The sequence below is a fragment of the Lemur catta genome, chromosome 1, assembly GCF_020740605.2.
Source record: "Lemur catta isolate mLemCat1 chromosome 1, mLemCat1.pri, whole genome shotgun sequence".
Lineage (NCBI taxonomy): Eukaryota > Metazoa > Chordata > Mammalia > Primates > Lemuridae > Lemur > Lemur catta.
This window is the reverse complement of record NC_059128.1, coordinates 108,771,838-108,795,856: the sequence shown is the minus strand read 5'-3', so window position 1 is coordinate 108,795,856 and position 24,019 is coordinate 108,771,838. Positions and strand designations below refer to the sequence as shown.

At 61.9% G+C, this 24,019-nt stretch overlaps 1 protein-coding gene across 3 annotated transcripts; it reads right to left on the bottom strand.

Annotated features, from left to right (window-relative positions):
• Positions 1–1,202: 1,202 nt before the first annotated feature.
• On the bottom strand, positions 1,203–23,854 carry FZR1 (fizzy and cell division cycle 20 related 1). 3 transcript variants are annotated; one of them, XM_045544736.1, is made up of 14 exons: positions 23,700–23,854; positions 10,145–10,241; positions 8,595–8,720; positions 8,440–8,503; positions 8,239–8,366; positions 7,482–7,564; positions 7,003–7,186; positions 6,295–6,360; positions 5,431–5,533; positions 5,159–5,343; positions 4,540–4,773; positions 4,130–4,234; positions 3,128–3,229; positions 1,203–2,877 (listed from the first exon to the last, which is right to left on the bottom strand). In XM_045544736.1, exons 2-14 carry the CDS (start codon positions 10,211–10,213, stop codon positions 2,836–2,838), a joined length of 1,491 nt encoding a protein of 496 aa, XP_045400692.1. In that variant the 5' UTR covers positions 10,214–10,241; positions 23,700–23,854; the 3' UTR covers positions 1,203–2,835. The 3 variants fall into 3 exon arrangements, with proteins under 3 accessions (XP_045400692.1, XP_045400711.1, XP_045400702.1); XM_045544755.1 differs by having other exon boundaries at positions 3,137–3,229; XM_045544746.1 differs by lacking the exon at positions 23,700–23,854 and adding an exon at positions 14,957–15,023.
• Between the last annotated feature and the right edge of the window lie 165 nt (positions 23,855–24,019).

Sequence of the window (24,019 nt, the reverse complement as noted above, 5' to 3'; positions counted from 1 at the left end):
CGTCCTGCCCCGCGTGGGTCCCCCACACAGCAGAACCTGCCTTGTCCGTCCCCCACAGCCAGGGCTCCCCCCCCACCGCATTCCGCAGCCCACCAGGCCCCACCCTCCCCGCCTCACTCTGCCTCCCCTGCACATGCCACGCCCCTGCCTGCAGTGCCACCCGCGTCCTCAGGCCCTCGCTGGAAGTCAGGCTGGTGCTGAGCCCTGATGCAATGCCACCCTTCCCCAGGGCTCCTGTCCCCATGTCACCTGTCCACACACTTCCTGATGACCTTGTCTGTCCTGCAACTGCCCCAGCACACAAGCTCCCTGGGTGCAGGCACTCGTGCATCCTCACCCAGAGGGGAGGCCCAGATGCAGCTCCCCTCACCTCTCTCCTCGGTGTGGCCAAGACCGAGCCTGGAGACCGCATGGGGTCCTTGGGCTGCCAGGCCCCCTCCTGGCCGCCCCTCCCCCTCGTCCCTCCCCCAGCTTCAAACCATCCTTCTCTGTCCTCCAGCCCTGGCCCCTGCAAGGCCCGCCAGGCTGATGCACCCAACCCCAGTCCTCCCTCTCCTGGCTCTGCTGGGCTCTCGCGAGACCTGTCCCTGTCCCACCGCACCAGACCCTCCCTCCAGCCTTCTCCGCCCTCACCTCACTTTCCCAATGGGAATCCCAGACTTCACCCTCTGGGGCCTCAGGCAGCCTCTGCCTCCATCCCGGCTTCCCCAGCCTTGGTGATGCCCCCCGACCTCACACCCATCTGTCAGGTGGAGGTGGCAGCAGTGCCACCCGAGGCCTCACATCTCGCCCTCCAGGCTCCTCTGCCCCTCATAGCTGTCATTCCCGTGGCCAGAGCCCTCTGGGCCACATGAGAACTGATGCCTGCACACTCCACACGAGCCCCGCCTGCCCCCTTCCCCCTCCCACCAGCAACCTTCCCCTCACTTGCTGTGCCCCGGGTCCCCCAGTGTGGCCAGCCCTCAGAGGACACGCTCAGAGCAGCACCACCCCCACCCCCATCCTCCCTGCCATGGTGACAACACATGTGGGGAGCCAGTCCCTGACCCACAGGACTGTGAATCTGGGAACTGTGCCTGCAGAGACAGCTGTGAGGTCTCTGTGGCCTGTGAGGCCAGTCCCCTACCGTGACAGCCAGGCCTGGGGCAGGACTGTGCAGCCCCCACCCAGCCAGGACCCACAGACGCCAGCCAGCCCTGCTGTGCATGAATCCACAACTTGTTTAATGACGGTGACACTGCATTACATGGAAAACAAGGCTCCGTCTGTCCTGCAGGGCACCCGCCACCCGCCTCTGCAGCCACAGTCACCTGCCAAGGCGACAAGTGTGTCGCCCTCTCCTGCGTGTGGACCTGCAGTGGTTCTGAGCCCAGGGGAGGGTCCCACAGAGGCCCGTGCGGGTCCCACGCTCAGAGCCAACCAGGCCCCCTGCTGACAGCAGCTCCGGGCTCCAGCCCGGCAACGCACAGGGCTGAGTGAGGGGAAGGTGGGGTTTGTTTTCTCGTTAAAAAAAAAACTCAAACAATAAGACTAGACCAATCAAACGCACACCTCCTATGTACACACGACCTGCCGAGGCAGGAGGGGTGGGACGCGCAGGTGGATACCAGTCGTCCCGGGAGTGCAGCGACCTGCCTCCTCTACACAAGTAGGCTCTGGCCCGGTGACCTGGCCCCCAGGAGCAGTGGCTGGGTGGCGGGTGGTGGGAGGCCTGGCAGGCCCCAGCCCCTCGCTGTCTAGCCTCAAACAAAAACGTGGAAGTCCAAAGAAAAGTCACAGATACGTATGTACACATGCACACACCCTCGTGCTCCACCCCACAGCCGGTCTCACCCCTGCCTGCTGTCCAGGGACAGGAGAGCATAAGCCAGTATCTGAGCGTCAGGTGTCAGGGAAAGCCCAGGAAGCTTCTGGAAGGACCAAGGCCCAACCCTTCTGCCCTGGCCTCCCCACGGCATCAGCACAGACGGACACAACAGCATGAGTCAGCCGAGAACGGTGAGGCCCCCACGGTCACCCAGACCCAGCCACTTTCAAAGGGACCCCGGCCACCCACAAGCACGAGGAACTTGAGTCTGGCTTGGGGAAGGAGGATGCTGGACCCCACTGGGGACACGATGAGGTCACTCTCCAGCCAGCATGGCGAACGGGTTCCTTCTGCTTTCCTGGAGGACGATTCCCTCTGCAGAGCTTCTCCGGTGCGAGGGCCACGGCCCAGCAGGACGCTCGGACCCCAACTGGGGCTGCTGCCCGCGGGCGTCGCTCCACGTAGCGCTTCATCCGCGACCCTGCCTGGGGCGCTGACCACAGAGATGGCAGCAAAGATGCCTCCAACCCAGCTGGGGCCCCTTGGTGCACCGGCACCTGTGGGCTCACAGGCCCCCGCAGCCACCTGGCTCTGGGCTGGCGGAGGGCTGCATCTGTGAAGAGGCAGCCGGGGGTGCCAGGCCCCCGTGTCCAGCTGTCTGTCCCAGGCGCGTAAGCAGAGGTGGCTTCCAGGAAAGGCATGCAGCCCCGACCAGGTGACAGGTGCGGCAGGCGAGCGTCTGGGGCATCCATCCTGCTCCAGGTGTAAATGGTCCGACCAGGGCCACGTGGCCACCCACGGTGGTTCTTGGCCTTCGGGAGGGAGATGGAGCCCCCCACGGGCCCACCCCAAACACCGGCGACGTGCTCACAATCAGGCGTTTAATGAGACTCCAGGGTTCTCCAGGCCCAGCTCCCGCCCCGGCCGCCCCTCTGGGGTTGTGCAGGAGGCAGGGTCCATGCAAGCTGAGCACGGCTGGGGGTCTCCAAACCCCGGACAGCTGGCGCCGCGTGTCCCGCCCGGCAGGTTTACCGGATCCTGGTGAAGAGGTTGAGGACAGACACGGACTCCTGCAAACATACAGGAGGGACGGGCTGAGCCACAGCCCCAGGGGGGAAGGGCTGCCTGGATGGAAACTGAGGCTGCGGGCCTGGCCCCCAGGGTGGCTGGGAGGCGCCGTCCCGCCCTGCCCTGCTGCTCCCTGGGTGCTCCTGCCCATGACCTGAGTGTGAGGTCAGGGGCGTGGAGGTGGGGGACCCCAGGGGCAGGTGTGCCCGAGAGGACGGGGCAGCAGGGGGCATGTGGCCCTGTGATACCAACCGACTTTACCTTTGTCGAACGGGTTTTGCTGAAGACATTCCAGAACCTCAGGGTCTCGTCCCCAGCACCGGTGACTATGGCCTCCCCATCAGGGGACATCGCCTGTGACGGGAAAGGGCTGAGCTTCAGGCAGGGCCCTCCAGGCCGCATGGGCAGAGGCCAAGGTGGCAGCGTTTTCCCCCAGGCACAAAGACGCCCCTGCAGGGAGGGACGGTCAACTCTTTGCAAACGCAAAGGGTTGACACGCACAGGCCACCCAGACATGTTGACTCGGCTCACAGCGTTTTCTCTGGGAAGAACAAAACCTTGGAGAGTGAGTGGCATTGGGGGTGAGAGCCACCCCTTTGCCCTGTCCCAGCCACGTCCACACGGTTACTTTGTGAGACGACCACACAGATTACCTGAGTGGCCAAATGTAGGTTATTTTTGGCTTTCTTCATGTCTCTCTTGGTGAAAAAGAAAAAAAAAAAGAAAAACACAACTAAACGCAGGTTCTCAAGCAGGGCCGGGACACTGGTAAAGCACATTCATAATGATGACAGAACCAGGCCTGGTGCGGTGGCTCACACCTGTCATCCCAGGACTCTGGGAGGCCGAGGCAGGAGGATCGCTTGAGGTCAGGAGTTTGAGATCAGCCTGACCAAAAGTGAGACTCCGTCTCTACTAAAAATAGAATAATCAGCCAGGTATGGTGGTGGCACCTGTAGTCCCAGGTACCTGGGAGGCTGAGGCAGGAGGATTGCTTGAGCCCAGCAGTTGGAGGCTGCAGTGACCTATGATGACACCACTGCACTCCAGCCTGGGCGACAAAGTGAGACTCTGTCTCCAAAAAAAAAAAAAAAAAAAAGGAAAATCAAACTGATGACAAAACCAACATTTGAGACACAACCTGCCACGTCTGCTGCCCGGCTCCAGGTGCCCATGTTGCACCCAGCCCAGTTCCTCCTACAGAAGAGGGTGGGCCACGGGCACCTGCGAGCCATCCACTCCACACAGACTCACCAGGTACAGGACGCGGTAGGAGTGCCCGGTCAACTTGGCCACCTGGGTCAGGGACGGGTACTTCCAAACGAGGATCTGGTTCTGCGAGTAGCCGTGTGTGCTCACCTGGGTGGCCAGAGGGGGCAGGCGGTCAGGCCGGGCCGAAGCGGGGCCACCCTCTGCCCCGGGCTCCCACCGAGTGCACGAGAGAGCTCAGAGACGCTAGCCAAGGCCCTGGAGGAGCGGGACACAGCAAGGCCACGATGGGCCCAGGGTCTGGGTCCCTGACAATTTCCTGCCTTCTCAGCCGGCCTCCTCCGCCCTGCCCCGCGCTGAGCCACACTAACGCTTTCCTCGTGAATGGCTCTCAGGTGCCAAGGGGGGAACAGACGTCCAGGCCGACTGTGGCACCTGCGCAATGCCCCACTCACCAGCTCGTTGGCGTGCTTGGACCAGGCAAGGTTGCACACTTGGGAGCCCGTGTCAATGCACTGCAGCGGCTGCCCCGTGAGTGTGTTCCAGAAGCGGATACAGCGGTCGGCCGTGCCGCCGCCGGACGCCAGCAGGCCGTGCTGGTGTGGGGACCAGGCAATGGCCTTCACGGCCGCCAGGTGCTCTGTGTACTGCTGCACGGGGCTGAGGCTTGAGTGGTTCCAGACCAGCAGCTGGGGGACAGGGACTGTGAGGCCTGGGGACACCCCCAACCCCCGAGCAGCTGTGGCCCTACAGGCTGGCCCCTGACAGGGAGGACCCACACCCTTCATCCCCGTGGCACAGGCCCCACCTGAAGCCCCTCCTGGTCCTCCCTCGAGGATCTCTCGGGGCACACTCTTGTCACCCTGTGTAATCCTGCAGCACTGGCCCAGTGGGAGGGACAAGCCCAAGGCCGCAAAGCCACCAGGGGCAGAACCTGGCTGACCTGCAGCAGAGAACCCCTTGCCCCCCATCACCAGCAGTGTGGGGGACAGTCCCTGCAGCAAGGGGCACACCACCCAGGGAAAGAGAAGCCCTGGCTGTATATGGGGTGGTGTTCTCGTCTAGGGTACATACCTTATTGTCGTTGCCCCCTGAGGCGAGGAGCTGGTGGTCTGTGGACCACTTAAGCCCGCACACCTCCTGCCGGTGGCCCTGTAGCCGCCGCTCTGATTGCAGGGGCGGGGTACGGATGTCCCTCTGCAGGATCATGCGGTCCCGGCTCCCAGACGAGAGCTGGTCAGCGTTCCAGGCCAGCGCCCCTGGGGGCCGGGCAGAAGGCAGGTGAGCCCTGGCCTCTGGAGCTGGGCCCGGGGGAGCCACCAGCCCGCCAGGACAAGGCTCCTCACCCACGCGCGCTGTGTGGCCTTCCAACATGGACAGCTTCTTCCCTGCAGCTGCGTCCCAGATCTGCACAAAGCCCTTGTGTGTGCCCACTGCCACCAGGTTCCCCTAGGATAGAAGGAAGGCACAGCAGAGAGTGGGCGTCAGGCCCCAGCGTGGCGACCCTGCAACCAGCCAGGCCTTGGTCACCCTGGGATCTGCCCTCGCCAGGGCTTTGGGGCGGTTTCCCTAGACAATCTTGAATATACGTCCTTGTGGGTGAAGCTTAAAACCCTCCTTGGAGTTTTCTGGGATGACAGGCACCTGGGTGTGGGTTTGTCCGAGTCCAGCCAACACACTTAGGACTTGTGCGCTTGGACGTGTGCACGTTTCACACAGAAAGGAGAAAACTGCGAACGGGCACTGAGGTCCACTGTGACGCAGGTGCTGAGGGGCAGAGTGCAGACGGCTGCAATCGACTTTGAAGGTGTCAGAAAATAAGACAGACGGACGGCAAGGAGGGGACAAAGCCAGCATTAAGCGCCAAGGGCAGCTCTTGGTGGGGCGCGCGGAACTGCACTGTAAGGTTCTCTCTGCTGCTTGGATGTTTTCACGGTATCAAACGACCCAGACCCAAGCGTCCCCGCTGGAAAGTGGAGTTCCAGGGGAGCTGAAACGTGGCTGGACAAGGAAATCAGGAATCGGGCTCTGCTTCCCGCTGGCCCTTCCCTAGCGGTTACTGTAACCCTCGCTACCAGCAGCGAGCCCAGGCAGGGACAGGTGGGACATGTGCGTGCGCCTGTGCCTGGACCCTGGAGGGCTCAGGCTACACTCTGGCTCCTCTGGGTGTCCCAGCACTGCCCAGCAGGGGCAGAGCCCTCTGGACTCACCCGCTCAGACCAGCCCACGGAGGTTACTGAGTCCCCTTCCACAGAAAGGTCGCAGAGCCGGGTCACCTGGGGGCAGAGGTCAGTGTCAGCTTATGTGCCGCCTGCTGGTCCTTCAAGGCCCTGGACTGTCCAACCACCCATTGTCATCCGTCTGTTCCCTCACTCACTGCCCCAGGCTGAGGGGCGCCCAGGCTGGTCAGCACAGGGCTGGGCCTGGGGACTCCTGCATGGCCTGAAGGTGCTGGGAGTGGTGGCAGGTGCAGACCATGTGCTGCTGAGGGGCAGGTAGACGGCGGCTCTCCTTCTGCAAGGCCTCCGTGTGCCTTCTTGTGAGACCCCTTGTGTGGTCTGAGCCTGAGAACACCCACCCCAGGGACCAGCAGGCCCCTTGTGCCCGGGGACCACTCCAGGAGAGCAGCCGCTCGGCCATCGCGGGCTCGGCAGGCCGGCACACCCACCTCCCACTTCTTACTGATCGGGGCAGAAGCTGCAGCTCCGGTGGGGACTCCCTGCCACCACAGACGCCAGCCCAGCAGAGAGGGATGCGGAGACGCCCTAGCCACACCTGCTGCCCGCCCTGGAGCCTCCGGGGGCAGAGTGGCAGGAAAGGCTAACCAGGCACTGCCCCGGCTCCAGAGCCCCACTGCGACACGGGCGCCTGCCACGCAGGCCCCCAGAGCACAGGCATCCCACGCTCGAGGTGCCCACCTGGCTGGTGCACGCGCTCCACAAGTACACGCAGGTCCCCAGCCCCACGCTGAGCACATTGAGGGACGACCAGTCGACCAGGTTCAGGTAGAAGTCGTCCTGCAGCTCAGGCGCGTCCAGGACCTTGAAGGGGATCTTGGAGATCTTGCGAGTGGGTTTCCGTGGAGACCGGAGCAGCTTCTGACTGCAGACACGGCAACACGGCATCGTCAGCCAACGCGTTAGTGTCGCTTTTTGGCAAATGCACAGAAAACACGTCCTCCCCTGTCTGAGACCAGTGCTGTCAGGCCATGGAGTGTCCTCAGTGACGGGGTTCTCTGGGCCCCCTCTGGGCCTGGCACACCTGTACTACTAACCATGGCTCCCTGGGCCTGGCCCCCTCTGCTACAAGGGGACCCACTCCTGGGAGGCTCCACTGCAGCCCCACCCTGCCTGTCCCAGGACCTGCAGGGACCCGCTGCCGAGGTGCCTGGACTCACCTCTTGTTGCTGACGGGGGACAGGGAGTACGGAGACACGTCGTTGCCATCGTCAGGGCTCGAGCGCTTGGTGCTGAGGGAGTACTGGGGCGGGACATGTTGGCTGAGTGGGTGCCACAGCCCCGGCCCCTGAGCCCCCCGTGCCCGGTACAGGCGAGTGAGGAGTGGGGCACTCGCCAGCCACCCCGTAGCCCACGTGCCTAGGCAGGCGCTCCAAGCAGGAAGGAGCAGACCCGGCCTCACTCTGAGGCGTCCTCCCTGCAGTGACCACGAACACCAGCGCCTTCTGCTTGAGTGGCCCAGCCCCACCGCCCACCCTCGAGGGGCCCATGCTGGGCGTATGACCCTGCCCTCGGGCCCCCCGACCACCTCGGGGGCAGGCGGAAGGTGCTCTGTGAGGACATCCTGCTCCTGCAGAGAGGACCCCGGTGCCCCCTGGGCTGTGTGTCCGGACACCTGGGCTCCCCCAGGCAGGGCCCTGTCTCCGGTACTCGGGCCCCCACATAGCACTGCTGCTGGGGGAAGAAACGTGAAAGGCTGGGCCTGGATTCTTCCTGCATCCCCACCTCCTGGCTCACTTGCTGGGTACCCTGGCTTGGCAAGGGAGGGGGGACCCCTGCCCCAGCCAGCTAGGGAGGGGGCAGCTTGGCTGTGGCTGGGCTGTGGCTGGGAGCAGCGCTACTGACGGGTCCCCGGGGCCTGGGCCCCAGGCTGGGGAGGCAGAGCTGGGAGGCTGCTGCCGGAGGACGCAGGCTCACCGTGAAGAGGCCCTTCTTCTCGGGCGTGGACGGCTGCAGCCGGCGGTCCTCGGTCTGTGGGTCCTGCACCTTCTCAATGCCAGCTCCCAGCAGCTCATTCTTGAGCAGGGCGGAGTAGGCCAGGCCATCTGCGGGCACCGGGCACAGTGAGGCAGGGCGGGCGGGTCAGGCTGCAGGGGCTGGGTGGGCTCAGGTCCTCACCTTTCCCGTTGTCCGAGGTGGCGTCCTTGGCCTTCCGGTTTTGGCTGGGTGACTTCTCATTCTCCTGTGGGAGGAAGGGAAAAGGCGGGAAGGGATGCTGTGCCCACTGTCCCCAGCCCTGGGGTGTCCCCACTCCCTGCCCACGGCGCCCTCACATTGATCCTGTGGAAGTTCACGCTCCAGTTGGCGCCGGCTCTCGAGGGGATGAAGCGGTCTCCGTGCTTGCTGGGCGATGACACCGGGGAGTTGGCAGGCGTCAGGGTTCTCCGCATCTCTGTGACCTGAGATGAAGGGGGGAAGGGCTTGTTCTCGGTCCTCGGAGCCCCCCAGAGAGGACCCCAAGGTGAGCCTCTCTTGGTCTCTGGCCACCGAACAAAGTGAAAACCCAGTGGGTGGAGGCCAAGCATTTCGGTCAGTGAGTTGGGTGCTGGAGGCCCCTCGAGGTGCCAGGCCTATGGCAGGCACACTGTCCCTACTCTGGGGCCTGGAGGGTAGACAGGGCAGGGGCACGGGATGGTGGGGGATAGAGCCCAGGAGCAGGGCTGGTGAGGCCCCGACTGCTCTCCCAGAGGTGGGGGATGCCACGCGGTTTATGATTTCTAAAGCATTGCAGACAGAAGTGCTGACGGTGTGGGACACAGAACGTTTCTTCCCGGAACCCTTGGGCGTCTGCCCGCCCCTCACCCCTGTTCCACCACACGAGTACGTTCTCGCCCACCACCCTCCAGCCTGAACCAGGCCCCGGGGCCCCCGCCGAGCCCTCCCACCCTACTGGTCATCCCAGGTATCCTTTCTCTCCAGGAGGGGTCTGCTGTGTGCTGTGTCCCCTGAGGACACACTGAAGGGCTGAGGCCCACGCCCTGGGAATGGAACCTCATCTGGACATGGGTTCCCTGCGCGTGTAATCACAACCAGGGTCACCAGTGTGAGAGGCAAATACGGACAGAGACAGGGGGAGGGGGTCATGGGACAGAGGCAGAGACTGGGACCTTGTGGCCATGGCCCACGGATGCCTGGCGCCCCGAGAAGCTGTGGAGGGAGCAGGGCCCTGCCACATCTTTAAAAAGAATTTTTTTTAAACTTTTTTAAAAGCCAATCAAATTTAGCAGGGGGTGGGGCGTGCGTTGTATACCAACTTTAGTGACACTAATGTCAGTAAGTTTTGATAACCCAGTACCATCAGACCAGCCCTAATCTTTTCTTAAAGAGACAGGTGTTGCTCTGGCCCCCAGGCTGGCGTGGCTGGATCCCAGGTCACGGCAGCCTCCCGCCTCAGCCCCCACGCACACCCTGATCCCGACGTCTGGCCACGGGGACCGCAGCAGATGGACACACGGCTGCTGTTCAAGCCGCCGTCCTCAGGCCTCTGTGGGGAGCCCCAGGAATGAACACAGACTCCATGCTGGGGTCACTGTCACATCCGTCATCACATCTCTGTGGCCCCCCAGTCTGGGAGGCTGCTCAGCCTCTCCTGTCATGACCTGACACGTGCGATTTCGGCCCAAGCTCCACAACGCTGAGCCGTCACCTACTGGTCCCTCCAGGGCGTGTTCAACCCTGACCATGGCCTTGGTGATGGACTGGCACCCCTCACAGCCCTGCGGTGACCAAGGCGGGTGGGCACCCGATGGGCTGCGGGGCTCCCGCAGCAGCGGGAGGGGTGCACAGGGCCTACGCGCCACCGGCGCTCGGGGCAGGTACTCACACAGGGCATCGTGTTCTCGTTCTGAATGACGATCTGGCGGAGCAGGCGCCGCTCATAGTCCTGGTCCATGGCAAGGCAGGGCCGGGCCGCGGTCAGCCTGCGGGGCGGTGGGAGGGGTCAGCGGGCAGGGCCGGCTGCGGGACAGGCAGCAGCACCCCCTGGAAGCCAGTGCGGCTCGAGCAGGCACCGGCTGGGCTCTCCAGGCTCCTCTCGGGGGACTCCCACAGCCCCTCCCCTCATGCTGGGCCAGTCTCTCACCCGCCCCGCCCCGGCCCCTCCTCGCTGCCCGCAGAACCTTCCAGCCCACACGGCCCCCACCTTGTCCTCCTCCTGCAAAGGGGAAGGGGCTTTCTGCCCTGGGGTCTGGGGAGGGAAATGGGGGGAGGGGGCGGGAAAGAGTCAAGGTGGTCCCGGCCAGGACCCCTCTCCCTAGCGTGGCAGCCCCGATGTCCTGATGTGCCAGCCACAACCCACGAGGCACGCGTGCAAGTACGTGAGTGGGGGAGCCCCCATGTGGGGCTGGGGGACAGGCTAGACCAGGTCACCGCCCAGGCACGTCGGCCTCCAGTGGACAATCCATGCTCACACCAGTTACAGTAGAGGAAACGTCCGGGGCCCTTGGGCTCAGCCCAAGCCAGGAAGGCCTGAGGCGGCATGTATGTCTAGGCTTCAAGACAGCGGTGGAAAGGAGACCCACAAAGAACATTCTAGAGAGGAAAGAGCAGGTCTGCGTGGCTTGGGGTAGGAAGGGTTTGGCCGGTTCCAGGAAACAGCCCCCCTGACACAGGTAGAAGGTGGCCACGACACAGCACTCTTGACATCAGGGGTCTGCAAGCCCCAGCTGACAGCCAAACGCACACCGCCTGCCTCCCCAGTAGCAGAGGGTCTCGCCTGTCACCCAGGCTGGAGTGCAGTGGCGTCATCACAGCTTACTGCAGCCTCCAACTCCTGGGTGATCCTCCCACCTCGGCCTCCCAAGGAGCTGGGACTACAGGTGCTACCACCACACTCAGCCTGTTAGTAAAGTCTGATTGACGCACGGTGGGCTCTGAGGACAGAGCTGCCACAGAGACTGCCTGGTCCTTAGAGAAAGGCTCGAGAGCCCTGTGTGACCTGGGGGGCCGCCTCAGAGCCGGGGGAGCTCAGATGAAGTGGGAGTTTTCAGCACAGCCTGGCACAGAGGGTCCTGGAGGACTCCAGTGCCTTTGTCCTGCTGCCCTGGGTGGCTCCTGTGGCTTGTCGCCTGCCACCAACACCTAGGCTCCTCTAGCGGGACCCCAATGGCACCCAAGGCCTTTGGCACCCCAGTTCCAGGCCCTGAGCCTCCATGTGGGCACTCAGGTTGGCAACTGATCAAAAAAGGTTTACAATTCCCAAGTGTAGCCCCATGGTAAAGCCAACACGTGCCCTTTTAAGAAAAAGTGGTAAAATACGTACCACCAAGTTTACCATCTTAACCATTCTCCAGTGCACAGCTCAGCGGCATTGAGGACATTCCCATTGCTGTGCAACCGTCACCACCCTCCACCTGCAGAACTTTCTCATCTTCCCAAACTGAAGCTCTGTCCCCATGAAACACTCTCCCCATCCCCTCCCCAGCCCCTGGTAACACCCTCTGGCATTAGTTTCTCAACAGACCCAACAATTCCACTCCTGTTAGAAGACACACACCCAGGAAAGTACACGTCCACACAGAAACTTGTCCCTGAACGTTCACAGCAGCTCGATTCACAACAGCCAAGAGGTGGAAACAGCTAAGGTATCCAGCGACAGGTGAGTGGACAAACACCTGTGGTCCACCCACACACTAGAATATCACTCAGCCATGAGAAAAGATGAGGCTGTGACACAGGCCACAGTGTGGATGAACCTTGAGGACATCATGCTCAGTGAGAGACGCCAGACACAGAAGGACACACAGTGTGAGACTCTGTCTATGTGAAATGTCCAGAACAGGCAGATCCACAGAGACGGGAGCAGAGGCCACACTTGCTTTGTACAATCCAGACACCCAGAAAGGCACTACTTGGCACCACCAGGTGGGGAACAAACCCGGGTTCCCTGCTGTCCCTGTCATCTCCAGAACTACATCCTGACACTGAAGAGACTGGCCAATTCCTTTTTTCATATCCCCAAGTGGCCTCTGACGAGTTCCCGGTCCTACAGCAGGAGGGCTGTGGACCGTGTGGCTGTATCGTCCCATTAGCCTGCCGGTCCCCCTGGGGCGGCGCTGCCCCGACCTGCAGTCCCGGGACGCACACAGGGCTCCTGGTACACCAGCAGGCCCTAAAGGTGGATGCTCAGCCTCGGCCACAGCGGGCCAATCAGACTCCGAGGGACAGCAGTGTGCAGCCAGCAGTCCCATGTTACTGGGTTTTTGTGTATCTTGTGCCCCTAGGCACGGCCTCATGACCCTGACACCAGCACGACCCCTCGTGCAGATGAAACTAAGGCCAAGAGTGGAACAGCCACGGCCCAGGATCACGTTGACACAGAAAGGGGCCCCTGCCCTGTGGCTCCTCCACCCGGGCCTCACAGACACCAGGCCACCTGCTCTGCTGGGAATTGAGCTGCAGCACCCCCTCCCCGGCTGAAGCCCCCAAAGTGCCCCATGTGGCTCAATCCAAGGCCCAGGTCCTGGTCCCAGGATGTGGCTGGAGGCTGCCTCCATACACTGCCCATGCCCCGCCCTGCCCAAAGGCCCAGCCGCGCCCAGGGGTCCACTGTGGGCCCCCACCACCTGTGACCACTCCTGGGGCCACACTGGCCATACTCGGGCTGAGAAGAGACCTGTGGGTCTGTCCCCAGTGGACACACCCATTTAGGGGATGGTTTCCCCAGGCCAAGCGTTAAACACAACTGAGCCCCAGGAGGGGGGCTGGACAGAGCAGCATTCATCACTCTGCTCCAGAAATTTCAGCCTGCCAGTGGTACATTTTCCCAGGGTCCTGCCAGTCAACTGTGCTGTGTCCCAAGATGCTGGGAGACGCCCCCCACTGTGTCCCACAGGCTGTGGGACCGATGCTGAGAGGAGTTGGGATCTATACACGTCCACACGGAATGGAGAGGAAACCATGGGGCAGACACCACCCTCGAAAGCAGAATCATTTTACGGAAAACCCACCCTGGGGGGCTACCGGGTGGTCTGCACTGGACAGCACCCCTAGGTCAAGGCTGCACATGAGTGGACATCAGCCGTGGTCACAGGTGGGGAAACAGCCGGAAACGTTTCACTGATGGCAGGGCCCAGACCGCAGCCTTCCACCTTGAGCACCAGAAACCAAGCAGAGCCCCAAACACTGCGGTGGCTCCGAAGCAGGGGGACGGAGGCCAGCGCACCCAGTGGGCGCTCTGGAGCTGCCGCCACGACTCTGAGAGTCCCAGGGCCGAGCGCTGAATTCGCTGAGCCCAGAAAACATGCAGCGACAGGGAGGCAGCCCTCCGCCCGCTGCCCACGCAGGCCTGGCCACTGTAGGCAGTTTATGAGCCCTGCGCAGCAGTGGGCAACCCGCCATTCACAGACATGGCTGCTGAGAGTCAAGGACGATCCAGATGTCCCAAGTGTGGGGGTCTCACCCCCAGACCTTGTGCATAGGTCGCCTCACGTAGACACAGGGATTCTGCAGCGGGTATGGAGTTAAGAACCTCGAGACAGGAGGTCACCCTGGATGACCCGGGGGCCCAGTGTCAGCACAGGGTCCTCCCATGAGGAGGCAAGAGGATGGGAGGCAGAGAGACTGGAAGACGCTGCACTGCTGGCTCTGAAGGAGGAGGAAGGGTCCCGAGCCGAGGGACATAGGTGGCCACTAGACTCTGGGAAAGGCGGGAGACGGGTTCTCCCCTGGAGCCCCGCGGAGGGACGGGCCCTTGCTGTCAGCCCATGAGGCCTGTGATGGCCTCTGGCCTGCAGGGCTGGAGAGGACGCATCTCTGTGTGCTCACCATAGCCAGAGGCCTCCCCTGCACATCCCCGTGTGGCTCCTGCAGGAGGCCCAGCCAGCCCTGTCTCCCCCTCTTCCCTGAGCCCCCAACTCCCCTGACTCCTGATGGCCCCATCTGTTGGGGAAGCGGCTCATCCACCACACCCATTACAAAGCACCTCGGGCCTGGCACCAAGGGCCACGATCCCACCCACAGGGCAAAGGTCAAGGAACCAGGTGAGGAGGACTCCTGAGAAGCAGCACGTGCTACCAGGAAGCGCATTTTCAAAAGTGGCCCCAACAACCAGCTGCTGTAGTGAGGCCAAGAGGGACACAGTGTCCAGATGGGGCTGAGGGCCCCGAGCAGGGGAACCTCCCCGAGACCCAGCGCCCTGCAGTGGGGCCCTTGGGACGCAGGCACAAGATCTGACCTTCCACATCCAGATGCGACTTGGGGGTGAGCCTAGCCCTTTCTGCTGGGCTGGTGGGGGCCTCTCTTAGGCTCCTGAACCTCAACAACCTCTGGCCTCGTATTTGTTGTAGCTGGATGAACTCAGCACCCACTGGGCTCCAGGACTCTCGGAGCCTTGTCAGCCGCAGGGAAAGTCCTGCGTCCTGGGCCTGGGACCTCCTGGGGCCCTACACCCCAGAGCCTGCAGTGCTCAGCTCAAAGACTCCCCGGCCACCTCCTCTAAGCCCCACCTGCCTGTGTTACAGGAAGAACAAAAGACCCAAAAGCCTTGAGGTCTGAAAGGGTGGCCCCTTCAACAATGGAAAAACTAAGTGTCTGCAAGGCACAACACGCCACCAACAGAGCTAAAAAAAAAAAAATGACAAAACTGGGGAAAATATTTGCCACCCATAGGAGAGCCCAAATCGGCAAGGACACTCACCTTTCCCTCGCAGCCGGAAGCTGCAAACCAAGCAAGCCGGGACACCACTTTCCCACCTGTCAGGCGCAGAGTCTACGGACTGGGAAGGTGACGCACCCTCTCTGGCCAAAGCGTGGGGAGAGGCAGCCGCGAGCACTGTTGGCAAGAGATGAAACCGCTACTGCTTTGGAGGAGGACGATTTGGCAATTGCTTCCAAAATTCAAAACAATGCACATCCTCTTTGATGCACTATTTCTACTTCTAAGAATTTATCCTTAGAAACTCCAGGCACGTGCGTAAAGGGGTATTCGCTGAGCCGCCAGGACACGGGGATGAGACGTCCCGCAGAGGGGCGGGTGGCAGGGCTGTGGGACCTGTCGCTGCGTGGAGCACGCTGCTTCTGGAGAGGAGAGAACCACCAGCCAAGGGCAGGGGTGGGGATGATAGAAGACAGGGAGGAAGGAACTACTTTTGTTGCGTTCTCTGTCACGTGCACACTTGCACTGGTCGAAACAACAAGCCCAGGGACAGAGACGGAGCAGATAGAGCGCTCACTCTTGCTCCATTCACTCTTGCTCCTCACTGCACGCTCACACAGCGGCACTGGAAAGCGTTAAAGCAAGATAAACCGGTATCTTTTATCATTGTCCACCGGTAACCACGGAGCACAGACAGCCTGTGCGGCCGAGTGGAAAGGCTCCAACCAGATCAAGGGAGTTTAGCACCAACGAGGAGCCTCGCCGCACGCTGGGGATGACCTGGTGACCACACCCGTGGGTGCCCGGCTGGGGGGCTGCTGCGGCTCTGCCCACATGGCTGCCCCTGCAGGCTGGGCTCCGCCTGCCCATCCCCAGGGCACTGTCGCTGGGGGTCTCGCAAACCCACCGAGCCAGCTCACAAGGGAAGGTCCACCCTTCACCCTGAAGCCCCCAGAATGAAGAGCCCGGAGGCCCTGCTGCCACCGCCTGGGACAAGCCCTCAATCTCCGACCCTCACCGTGCTCCCCCCCAGAGCAGTGACAAGGCCTGGCGCGGAGCGAGACCCTGGGATAAGTATGTGGGAAACCTGAGTTACACTTGCTCAAACCAGACACCAGGACAAGCTCCCGATGGGGCAGACAGCACAGACCAGGGACCTCCAGCCCCTGGGACTCCCCTCCTCACTCTCTCCCCACCCAGTGTGGATTGAAACGTGTGCAGCCTCCTAGGACTTCAGCAGGGCAGGTGACCGTGGTACCTGCCAAGTCTCTTGGGGGTCCGTGGAATCCCCTCACCCAGGGGGGTCTCACCTGGGGTGATTCTGCTCCCTCCAGGGGACACTTGAGGGGAGCTCCTGGCATGGGGCAGGTGGAGGCAGGGACGCTGCTCAGCACCTACAGTGCCCAGGACAGCCCCACCCCAGTGCATCCAGCCCCAGTGTCCAAGGGCCACAGGGCAGACCCTGCTCTATGGCCAGGCCAGGCCAGGGAGGCCATTTGAATGAGTGAGACGTGGACAGCGCACGGGCTGGGCCTGGAGGCAGCCAAGCCCCCCAGTGTCACGGAGCAGGAAGCACCCCGGCCCCACCTTACGAAAGAGGAAACGGAGCCAGATGAGGAGGCTGTCTGTGTGGGATGGATGACACAGCGTGTCGTCTCGGGGCCTGTCCCAGAGGCCCCCCAAGTGGTGCTGGAAAGTGGAAGGAGCATCGATGTGTCAATAGGGCGTGGGTATGAGTCCCCCAGAGTTCTCACCAGTCACCAAACATCCCCAAGAACAGAGGAGGCTGGTTCTAAAAGCTCTCAGCCAAATTCTGACTCCTTCAAGGTCTTGCTTAGCTTGAAAAACTGGTCCCTGCGGCTTTTATATTTTTTCAGGCTATTTGATGAAAAAAAGAATCGAAATGTCCCAACAGGAGCTCTTCTGTGACTCTCTCTCTGCGGCTGAATGTGAGGTGATGTATATTGGGGTGTCCCCTCGGCCCTGCGGACATCTGTCCGGATCACGCTCTGGGGAGGGGCTGTCCTGGGCTGCAGGTACTGAGCAGCACCTCGTCCCTGGCCCTGATCTGCTCCATACCAGGAGCTCCCCCAGTCGTGACAACCACAGATGTCCCCAGACACTGTCCAGCAACCCTGGAGGCGGGACCGCCCACGAGCAAGGGCAACTCCAGTCCCCTCCCGAGCCAACGCTCACAGGCCAGGTGGCACCTGATACCCACAGGAACACGGAGCAGACAGGAGGAACGGGCAGCAGCCGGAGCACTAGAACCCAGACGGGGACAAGGATGGAAATGAACCCGCCTGCGCCCACCACGGGCCACACAGTATGCACTCCACTTTTGTCCTCAGCCCTGTGGGCAGGGGCTGTCCTATCTCAGGCCCAAAGTCACCACGCAGCCAGCAAGGGCGGAGCTGGGACATAGACCTGCTGCCAGTGCCTGGCCCTGCCCTACAGGTATTAGGCTCCCAGGCAGAGGCCCTGACCCCATACTCCCGTCACAGCTGGAGCCTCACTCGATGGCTCAGCAGGAAGCATCCAATTAAGGATCACTGGGTCACAGTGACAAAAGGCTGGGGTGGGGCTGGGGCACAACCCTCCACAGGTACCAGAATCCTCTGTGCCAAGCGCTCCTGAGAGTTCCCAGGCGTAGGAGCCAGGGGAGCCGGGAGAACCAGGGCAGGCCCAGGCACCCCCGACACCTGCGAGACCCCAGGCCCGGCCGCCTCCCCTTGGGGCCCCTTCCTCCCAGGGCCTGTGGTCTGTTCTCAGCCATCATCCACGTGCTGTTGTGGGCTTGCAAGCTCCCTGCTCTGCCTGCCTCCTGCGCCCCAAGCACCCTCCGTGAAATGCGGCTTTCTCAGCGTCACCCTGTCCCTCAATCTCCTTCCCAGCTGCCCTCCCAGAAGATGAATTGAGACGAGTCTCTGGGGCGGCACTTGGATCCCTTCAGGTCCACAATGTCATTAGAGGGGGGCCGTGCAAGCGGAATGAGCCCCACACCAGGACATCCCGTCCACCATAAGCAGCCCTCGGCCCTGCGGAACCCTTCTCACTCCCAGGACCTAAACCAAACAGGCCCTGGCAGGGTCACTGGCAAGAGCAGGGGCTTTGGAGGGACCAGCCCAGGCCTTGAGTCCCAGCCTCAATCCTTTCTGGCCACGTGGCTTTGGTAGCTTCACCTCCTGGGACCTCAATCTCTTCATCTGCCAAGTGCAGACAACACTGCCGGCTGCACAGCTGTGCGACAGGTAGGTCTGAGGGGCAGCCAGTGGCGACCTGCCCCAGGGGAGGTGCTCAGTGAGGGGGCTGGCTCTATGACAGGCACACGCAGGTCCCCAGGCCCGCTTCCTGCTGCCTTATCCATGCAGTGTATGTGGGCTGTGTGGCTCGTGGGCACCCTGGTGGCCACCAAGCTGCCCCAGTGACCTCCTAGACACAGACCACATGTCCTGTTGGTGAGACAGACTTCCTCCAGAGAGGAGGAGGATGTCCCCAGTCAAGGGGCTCCCCGAGGGAGGCCGGCTGTGGTCTTAAGGGTGGCCTGGGCCAATGGAGAGGTCGACTCTGGACCAGAACCGGGCCGGCCCGGGGACAGCCAATACACAGAGGCAGCCCTGTGAGGAGTGGCCTCCCACCCTGCGGAAGAGCAAGCTGAGCTGGCGCCCCGACCTCCACAGTCAGCACAGACACAGCTGGGAGTGGCTGAAGCCAAAGAGGGCTGTGCCCAGATGAGCGCCGGGGGGTGGGGATGTATGCCTTCCCTGGGTGCCCATGTGAGTCACTATGAGGCCAGTCACTTAGAGGGAGGCCTGGCCCCTGGTCCCAGGAACACACTCATCGCGTTTTCATTCATTCGTTCACTCGCATAGCCAGTGGATGCCTCCTCCCCACTGACCTGTGCCGGGGTTCCAGGCGCTGACCCAGGCGCTGCTAAGCAGAGCTGAAGCTGCCATCCCACGGGGCTCACAGGCGGCAGGTGGATGAGAATCCCACCCCTGGGATCTCACAGCCAGCGGCCCTCCCACTGCCAGCCTGCCCTGCCAGAGCTGCTGCTCCACACCTTCCAGCGACACCAAAGGTAAGACCTGACCTTTCTTCTCCTAGGCCTCTGGGCACCACCAAGCACCCACGACCCCACTGGACTGGGCGCGAGGTTCAGAGCAAAAGGACATCTGAGTCTGCAGCAGCCAGAACACACACACGCCCCGTGCAAAGGAGTGAGGGAAGGAAGTGCGTGTGCGGAGCAGCACCGACTCCCAAGGCTGGACCGGGCCATAAGAGGATCGGACTGAGCCCCGAGAGGTCCCTGAGGCCCTCTCTTCTGTGTCTCTGCACAGGCCTGCAGGACAGGGGCTCGCCCCGCCCCTGGGGCAGCCGGTCCCCACTCTGATGTCCCTGGCACTGCAGACACTCAGGCCCCATTGCTCTCTGACAGTGCGGGGAGGGGGGTACTGTCCTGGGCACTGCTGAGCAGCCTCCCTGTACCCACACCCTCTGTACCACCCCAGTCATGACAACCATGGATGTCCCCAGACGATGCCCTATGCCCACGGAGGGGCAGAGTCAACCCAGGTGGACAATGCCTGGTTTGGGGGAATCCCTGGGAGAGTAGTTGCTTCCTACGGGCCAAACAGACCCACCCCCAGCCCTCCAGCAAGAGCAGACAGAGCCCTTCCAGCCAGCATCCGTCCTCCCTGTGCCCGCCATCTCCCACCCTCCCACGCAGTAGCCTTCAATCCTCACTGAGGGGTCTTAACATGGCGGTTCCCAGGCCAAATCTGATCTGGGGGAGGGGAGATTCCTGACGGAAGAGAGTGTGTGCAAAAAGGCCGGCCGCTTTCCAGAGCCACGGTGGTTGGGGCGGAAGGGATGCTCTGGGGCAGGAGAGACGGCAAGGTGGACAGGCCAGAGGGTAGCTACCCCGAGCCAGGCCCTGGGATGGGCAGCACACACATGACTCACTGTGGTGTGGTATGGAGGCCAGGCAGTGTGGCACAGACTGGGGGACAATGACTGCCCTGTCCAGGTCCTAAGACATGGTGGGGACAGGGAGAGGAGGGCCCAGTGTGAGACGCAGTAGGCAGGATGGATGAGACTTTTGTACCTGAATATAGGGCTGGGGCAGGGAGGGGAAGGGTCCTGGGGAGGGGCAGGGTTGAGGACAGAGTAACCTCCTTGGGACACACTCAACCTGAGGTGCCTGTGAACACTCAGGAGAAATGGCAACTGGCCTCTGGCCACATGGGCCTGGAGTTCAGGACCAAAAAGAGGTAAGGACCCTGCGGGTAAGGCTTCCCAGGGGCGAGGTGCAGACGGGGGTGCTAGCGCCCAAGTCACAGAGCAAGAAAGAGAGTCCCCAACAGCAACCAGTCCCCACACAACAACCAGTGCCTGACTGTTCCTGGAAGCTCTACTCGCAACAGGCAAAGGCTGGAAACAGCACAGTGTCCGTGGACAGGTGAGTGGGCATACACAGCATGGTCCATCCACACGTGGAGTATCACTCAGCCACGAAAAGGGACAAGGCTCTGACACAGGCTACACCGCGGATGGACCCTAAGGACATCTGCTCAGTGAGAGACGCCAGACACAGAAGGACACAGTGTGTGACTCCCTTTCTGTGAAATGTCCAAAACAGGCAGATCCACAGAGATGGGACGTGGATTCGTGGGTGCTAGGGGACGGCGGTGACTGCTGACAGGGAATGGAGTTCCTTTGGGGATGATCGGAATGTTCTAGAATTAGAGATGATGGTTGCACAAGTCTGTGAATATATAAAAACCAAGGAATTTTACACTTTGAAAGGGTGAGTTGTGTGACATGAGAATTATATCGGGATAAAGCTGTCACCAGGAAAAATTAAGTAAGTTTCAAAAATAAAATAGAAAAAGAAGGTCCCATGCAGGAGTCTGAAGGAACAGCCGACAGAGTGGCCACAACGGCGGGTTCTGCTTTTCTCAGGGCAAAGTGTGCACCACCAGACTCATGATGCTTAAATCACTAAAGGAAGCAAGGCCAGGCGCGAAGCAAAGTGCGTCTCATTCCATTCACAGGTGAGGAAACTGAGGCAAAGCAAACTAGTTACTTGCCAAGGCACATGGAGACCAATGGCTGCCGAGGACACGAACGTCCCTGGACGAAAACTGCAGTGCCCCACGAGGGCTCTGGGTCTGTGCTGAGCCCAGTGACCACCAGAGCACGTGCTGGACACACAGGCATCCAGGAGGCGGCTCTCAGCGCCCTGCTGTCCCCACAGGCACACATACAGGGTGGGCTCTGCAGGGGTGAAAGTGAGGTGTGGGCAGGGCAGTGAGAGGTGGAGGTGACAAGTAGGAGGTCACAGGTGCCCAGAGGGAGCTGTCAAGGGCAGAAGAGAGTGGAGACCAAATACCCCATTCCCTGCTTGGTGGGCACCCCAGTCCTGTGTCAGCTCCCAGTAAGGCCCCGACACGCCCTCAGTCCACCCATCTGGCCACCCCTCAGCCAGCGCTGGGAGCTCCAGCCCGGCCGGGGCACTGTGCGGTGCTGGGGACAGCATGGAGACCAGGTCTCTCCTCGTTGGCGCTGAGGACACTGGGGACAGATGGTTCTCTATGGTGGGCACCGGGCACTGTGAGGTGCTGAGCTGCACCTCGGGCCCAAACACTGCCAAGTGTCTCCTGGGGACAGAACTGGCCCGGCCGAGGACCTCTGCTCCGGGAGAAGGAATTACAGGGTACTGTGACTTGGCCAGTTCCTAGAAGACCAAGTGCCTGTATCTTGACCCAGACCAAGAGTCCCTGAGATCAGCCCTACAAACAGAAAGACTTTGGATCCTCGTTCCTCTACCTGACACCAAGCAAAAGGTCCCCAGAACCAATCCCATTCTGGACCTCCCCAAACCCAGAGTCACCAGTACAAAAACCCCACCTTGCCAGAAGTCCCAACCAACAGCATCAGTGAGGGGCTTCCTGTTGCACTAGAGGACGGGTCTGAAAGTCACCTAAACCCACCTCCCAAGACCTGTCAGCCTTTTTCGTTCACTTCTAGGTACTGCCCCCCGCCCCCAGCCTCCAACCCCTTCTCCCAGCCAGGACACCAATTCTGATCTTTACTTGGGAAACAGTTGCCAGAGCAAACTGGTCACCACAGTATTGCTGAGACATCCCCATCCAGCAAAGCAAGGATCTGTCATCTGGGCGAGAGTCTCCCAAGACCAGAGCGCCCTGGTCTCTGAAGGGGCAGAGTCTGCATCTTTAACAAAAGCCCCTGCAATCCAGTATCACAAAACCCTCTGTGATCCAACATCACTCGCTAGGAAAGGCACTGAAGGCACCAGCAGCCACAACACCTGCTTCCACTCTGGGATTCCGAAGGAAATGACAATCTGGTATTGTCAAATCGGACAGGGCCCTTGACACAGAAGGCCACAAGAAATTCTGTGTGACAAACGGCCTCAGATACATCCACTCTGGGGACTGTCCCCAGAGAATGTCACCTGCTTTCATAGCATGCAAATCTAGCCCCCACCCCCAAGAGGGACCACCCAACCTCTTCTACTTCCAAGTCCCTCCAGGCTGTCCCCATCCCAGGGGTGGCTATGTGTGTTCTGGGTGGATGATTTTTCTTTAGCTAAATCACCCCCATTTGAAGGTGATAAGAAGTTGCGGGGGGGGGGGGGGAGCCCTCACCATGGGGAGGCATGAGGTCATTGCCCAGTGGACTGGGGAGGGATGAGGGGATCTGCTTCTTGAGCCTGGGGATGAGTTTGGGGCAGATAAAACAGGGAATAAAACAACAAGTTTAGGCTGAACAAACATCTGCACGTGGCTGGGTCTCAGGCTTTCTTTTGGGTGGGGACAGGTCTGGAAGATGGGGGGGGCGGATCACAGGTTTTAGTAGGGGAAGACGGCTCTGACTAGGGTACCCTCCACATTTCGAGGGTCTCAGGCGGCCGAGCTTGTGTTTGTGGGAACACACAGGCTGCAAGTTCAGATGGGAAGGGGAGAGTTGGGCACAGGCATGCTGTCTCAGGTTTTGGTGGGATCACCCCTGAAATGGGAAAGCTGGGTTTCAGCGAGTATCGAGGCTAGCGGGGGGTCACTCTGGGATGGTGGAGGAGCAGAAAGCAGGGGCTCCAGGTGGGACCGGGACATGCATGCCTTCAAACCGCAGTGGAACTGGGTGGTACATACAATGGTGACCCCAGACACACAGGGTCCCAACCTCCCAGTCTCCTCGTTTCCGGGTCTCCAGGACTCGGACTGCACTTTCTTGGGGTGAAAGGTAGATTGGGGCCTGGGCAAGAGTCACAACAGGTTCAGCTATCGGGGCCGGTGTAAATGTGGGGAGGGCTCGAATTCGGAAGACCCGGGGATGACAGGCCAGAGAGAAACAACCAGGGTCGGGAGGATGTAGGTCTGCCGAGCTGGGGAGAGGGCCGGGCCGGGGCGCCCTGGCTCCTGGCTTTGGGGGGTCGGGGCTCAGCCTGCTGGGTTAAGGAGGATGAGGGACCGACTGCAGGGGGAGGACGCGGCTTGCAGGTGGCTCGGGCTGGGGGAGTCATGACAGGGCCTGACGTGGGGGGACGCTCGGATTTGGCGATTCACACGGGAGGTGGGGATGCTGAGGTCACCGGGGCCTACTTCGGCCCGGGGGGCGGCATTCAGAGGAGCTGTGGGCTCCTGGAGGGGCCTGAGTTGGGCGGGGCCGCAGCCAGGCTCCCCGCCCGGTTTTGAGGGGGCTACGGTCGACCCCGCCGCCTCGGGCCCAGGGGGCGGGTCCCCGACCCCGACCGCCTCACCTGGCTCGCTCTCGTCGCCCGCTGGCTTCCGCCGGCCCCGCCTCTCCCGGCACCGCGCCGCGCCCGCCTCCGGCCCCCGCAGCTCCCCCAAGCCCGGCCGCGGCCGCCGCGGACCGGATCCCGGGCTCCGCGGTCCCTAATATGGCGGCGCTGGCTGCTCCGCGGACTCCCGGCTCCCTCCCTCCGCCGCGCGCGCCCGGCTGGCCGCGCGCGCGCCCCCTCGCCCGCCCGCCGGGCCACGCCCCCACGTCGGCGCGCTGCGTGCCGCGGCCCCGCCCGGTCACGCCCCCCGGGCCCTAGATCCCCACGCCACGCCACGC

Coding starts and splice junctions, on each gene's coding strand:
- FZR1 (XM_045544736.1), bottom strand. CDS start 10,213: ATGGACCAGGACTATGAGCGGCGCCTGCTCCGCCAGATCGTCATTCAG. Junction 4,774..5,158: donor CAGGGGGCAACGACAATAAG/GTATGTACCCTA, acceptor CCTGTCCCCCAG/CTGCTGGTCTGGAACCACTC. Junction 3,230..4,129: donor CCTACCGCGTCCTGTACCTG/GTGAGTCTGTGT, acceptor TTCCCGTCACAG/GCGATGTCCCCTGATGGGGA.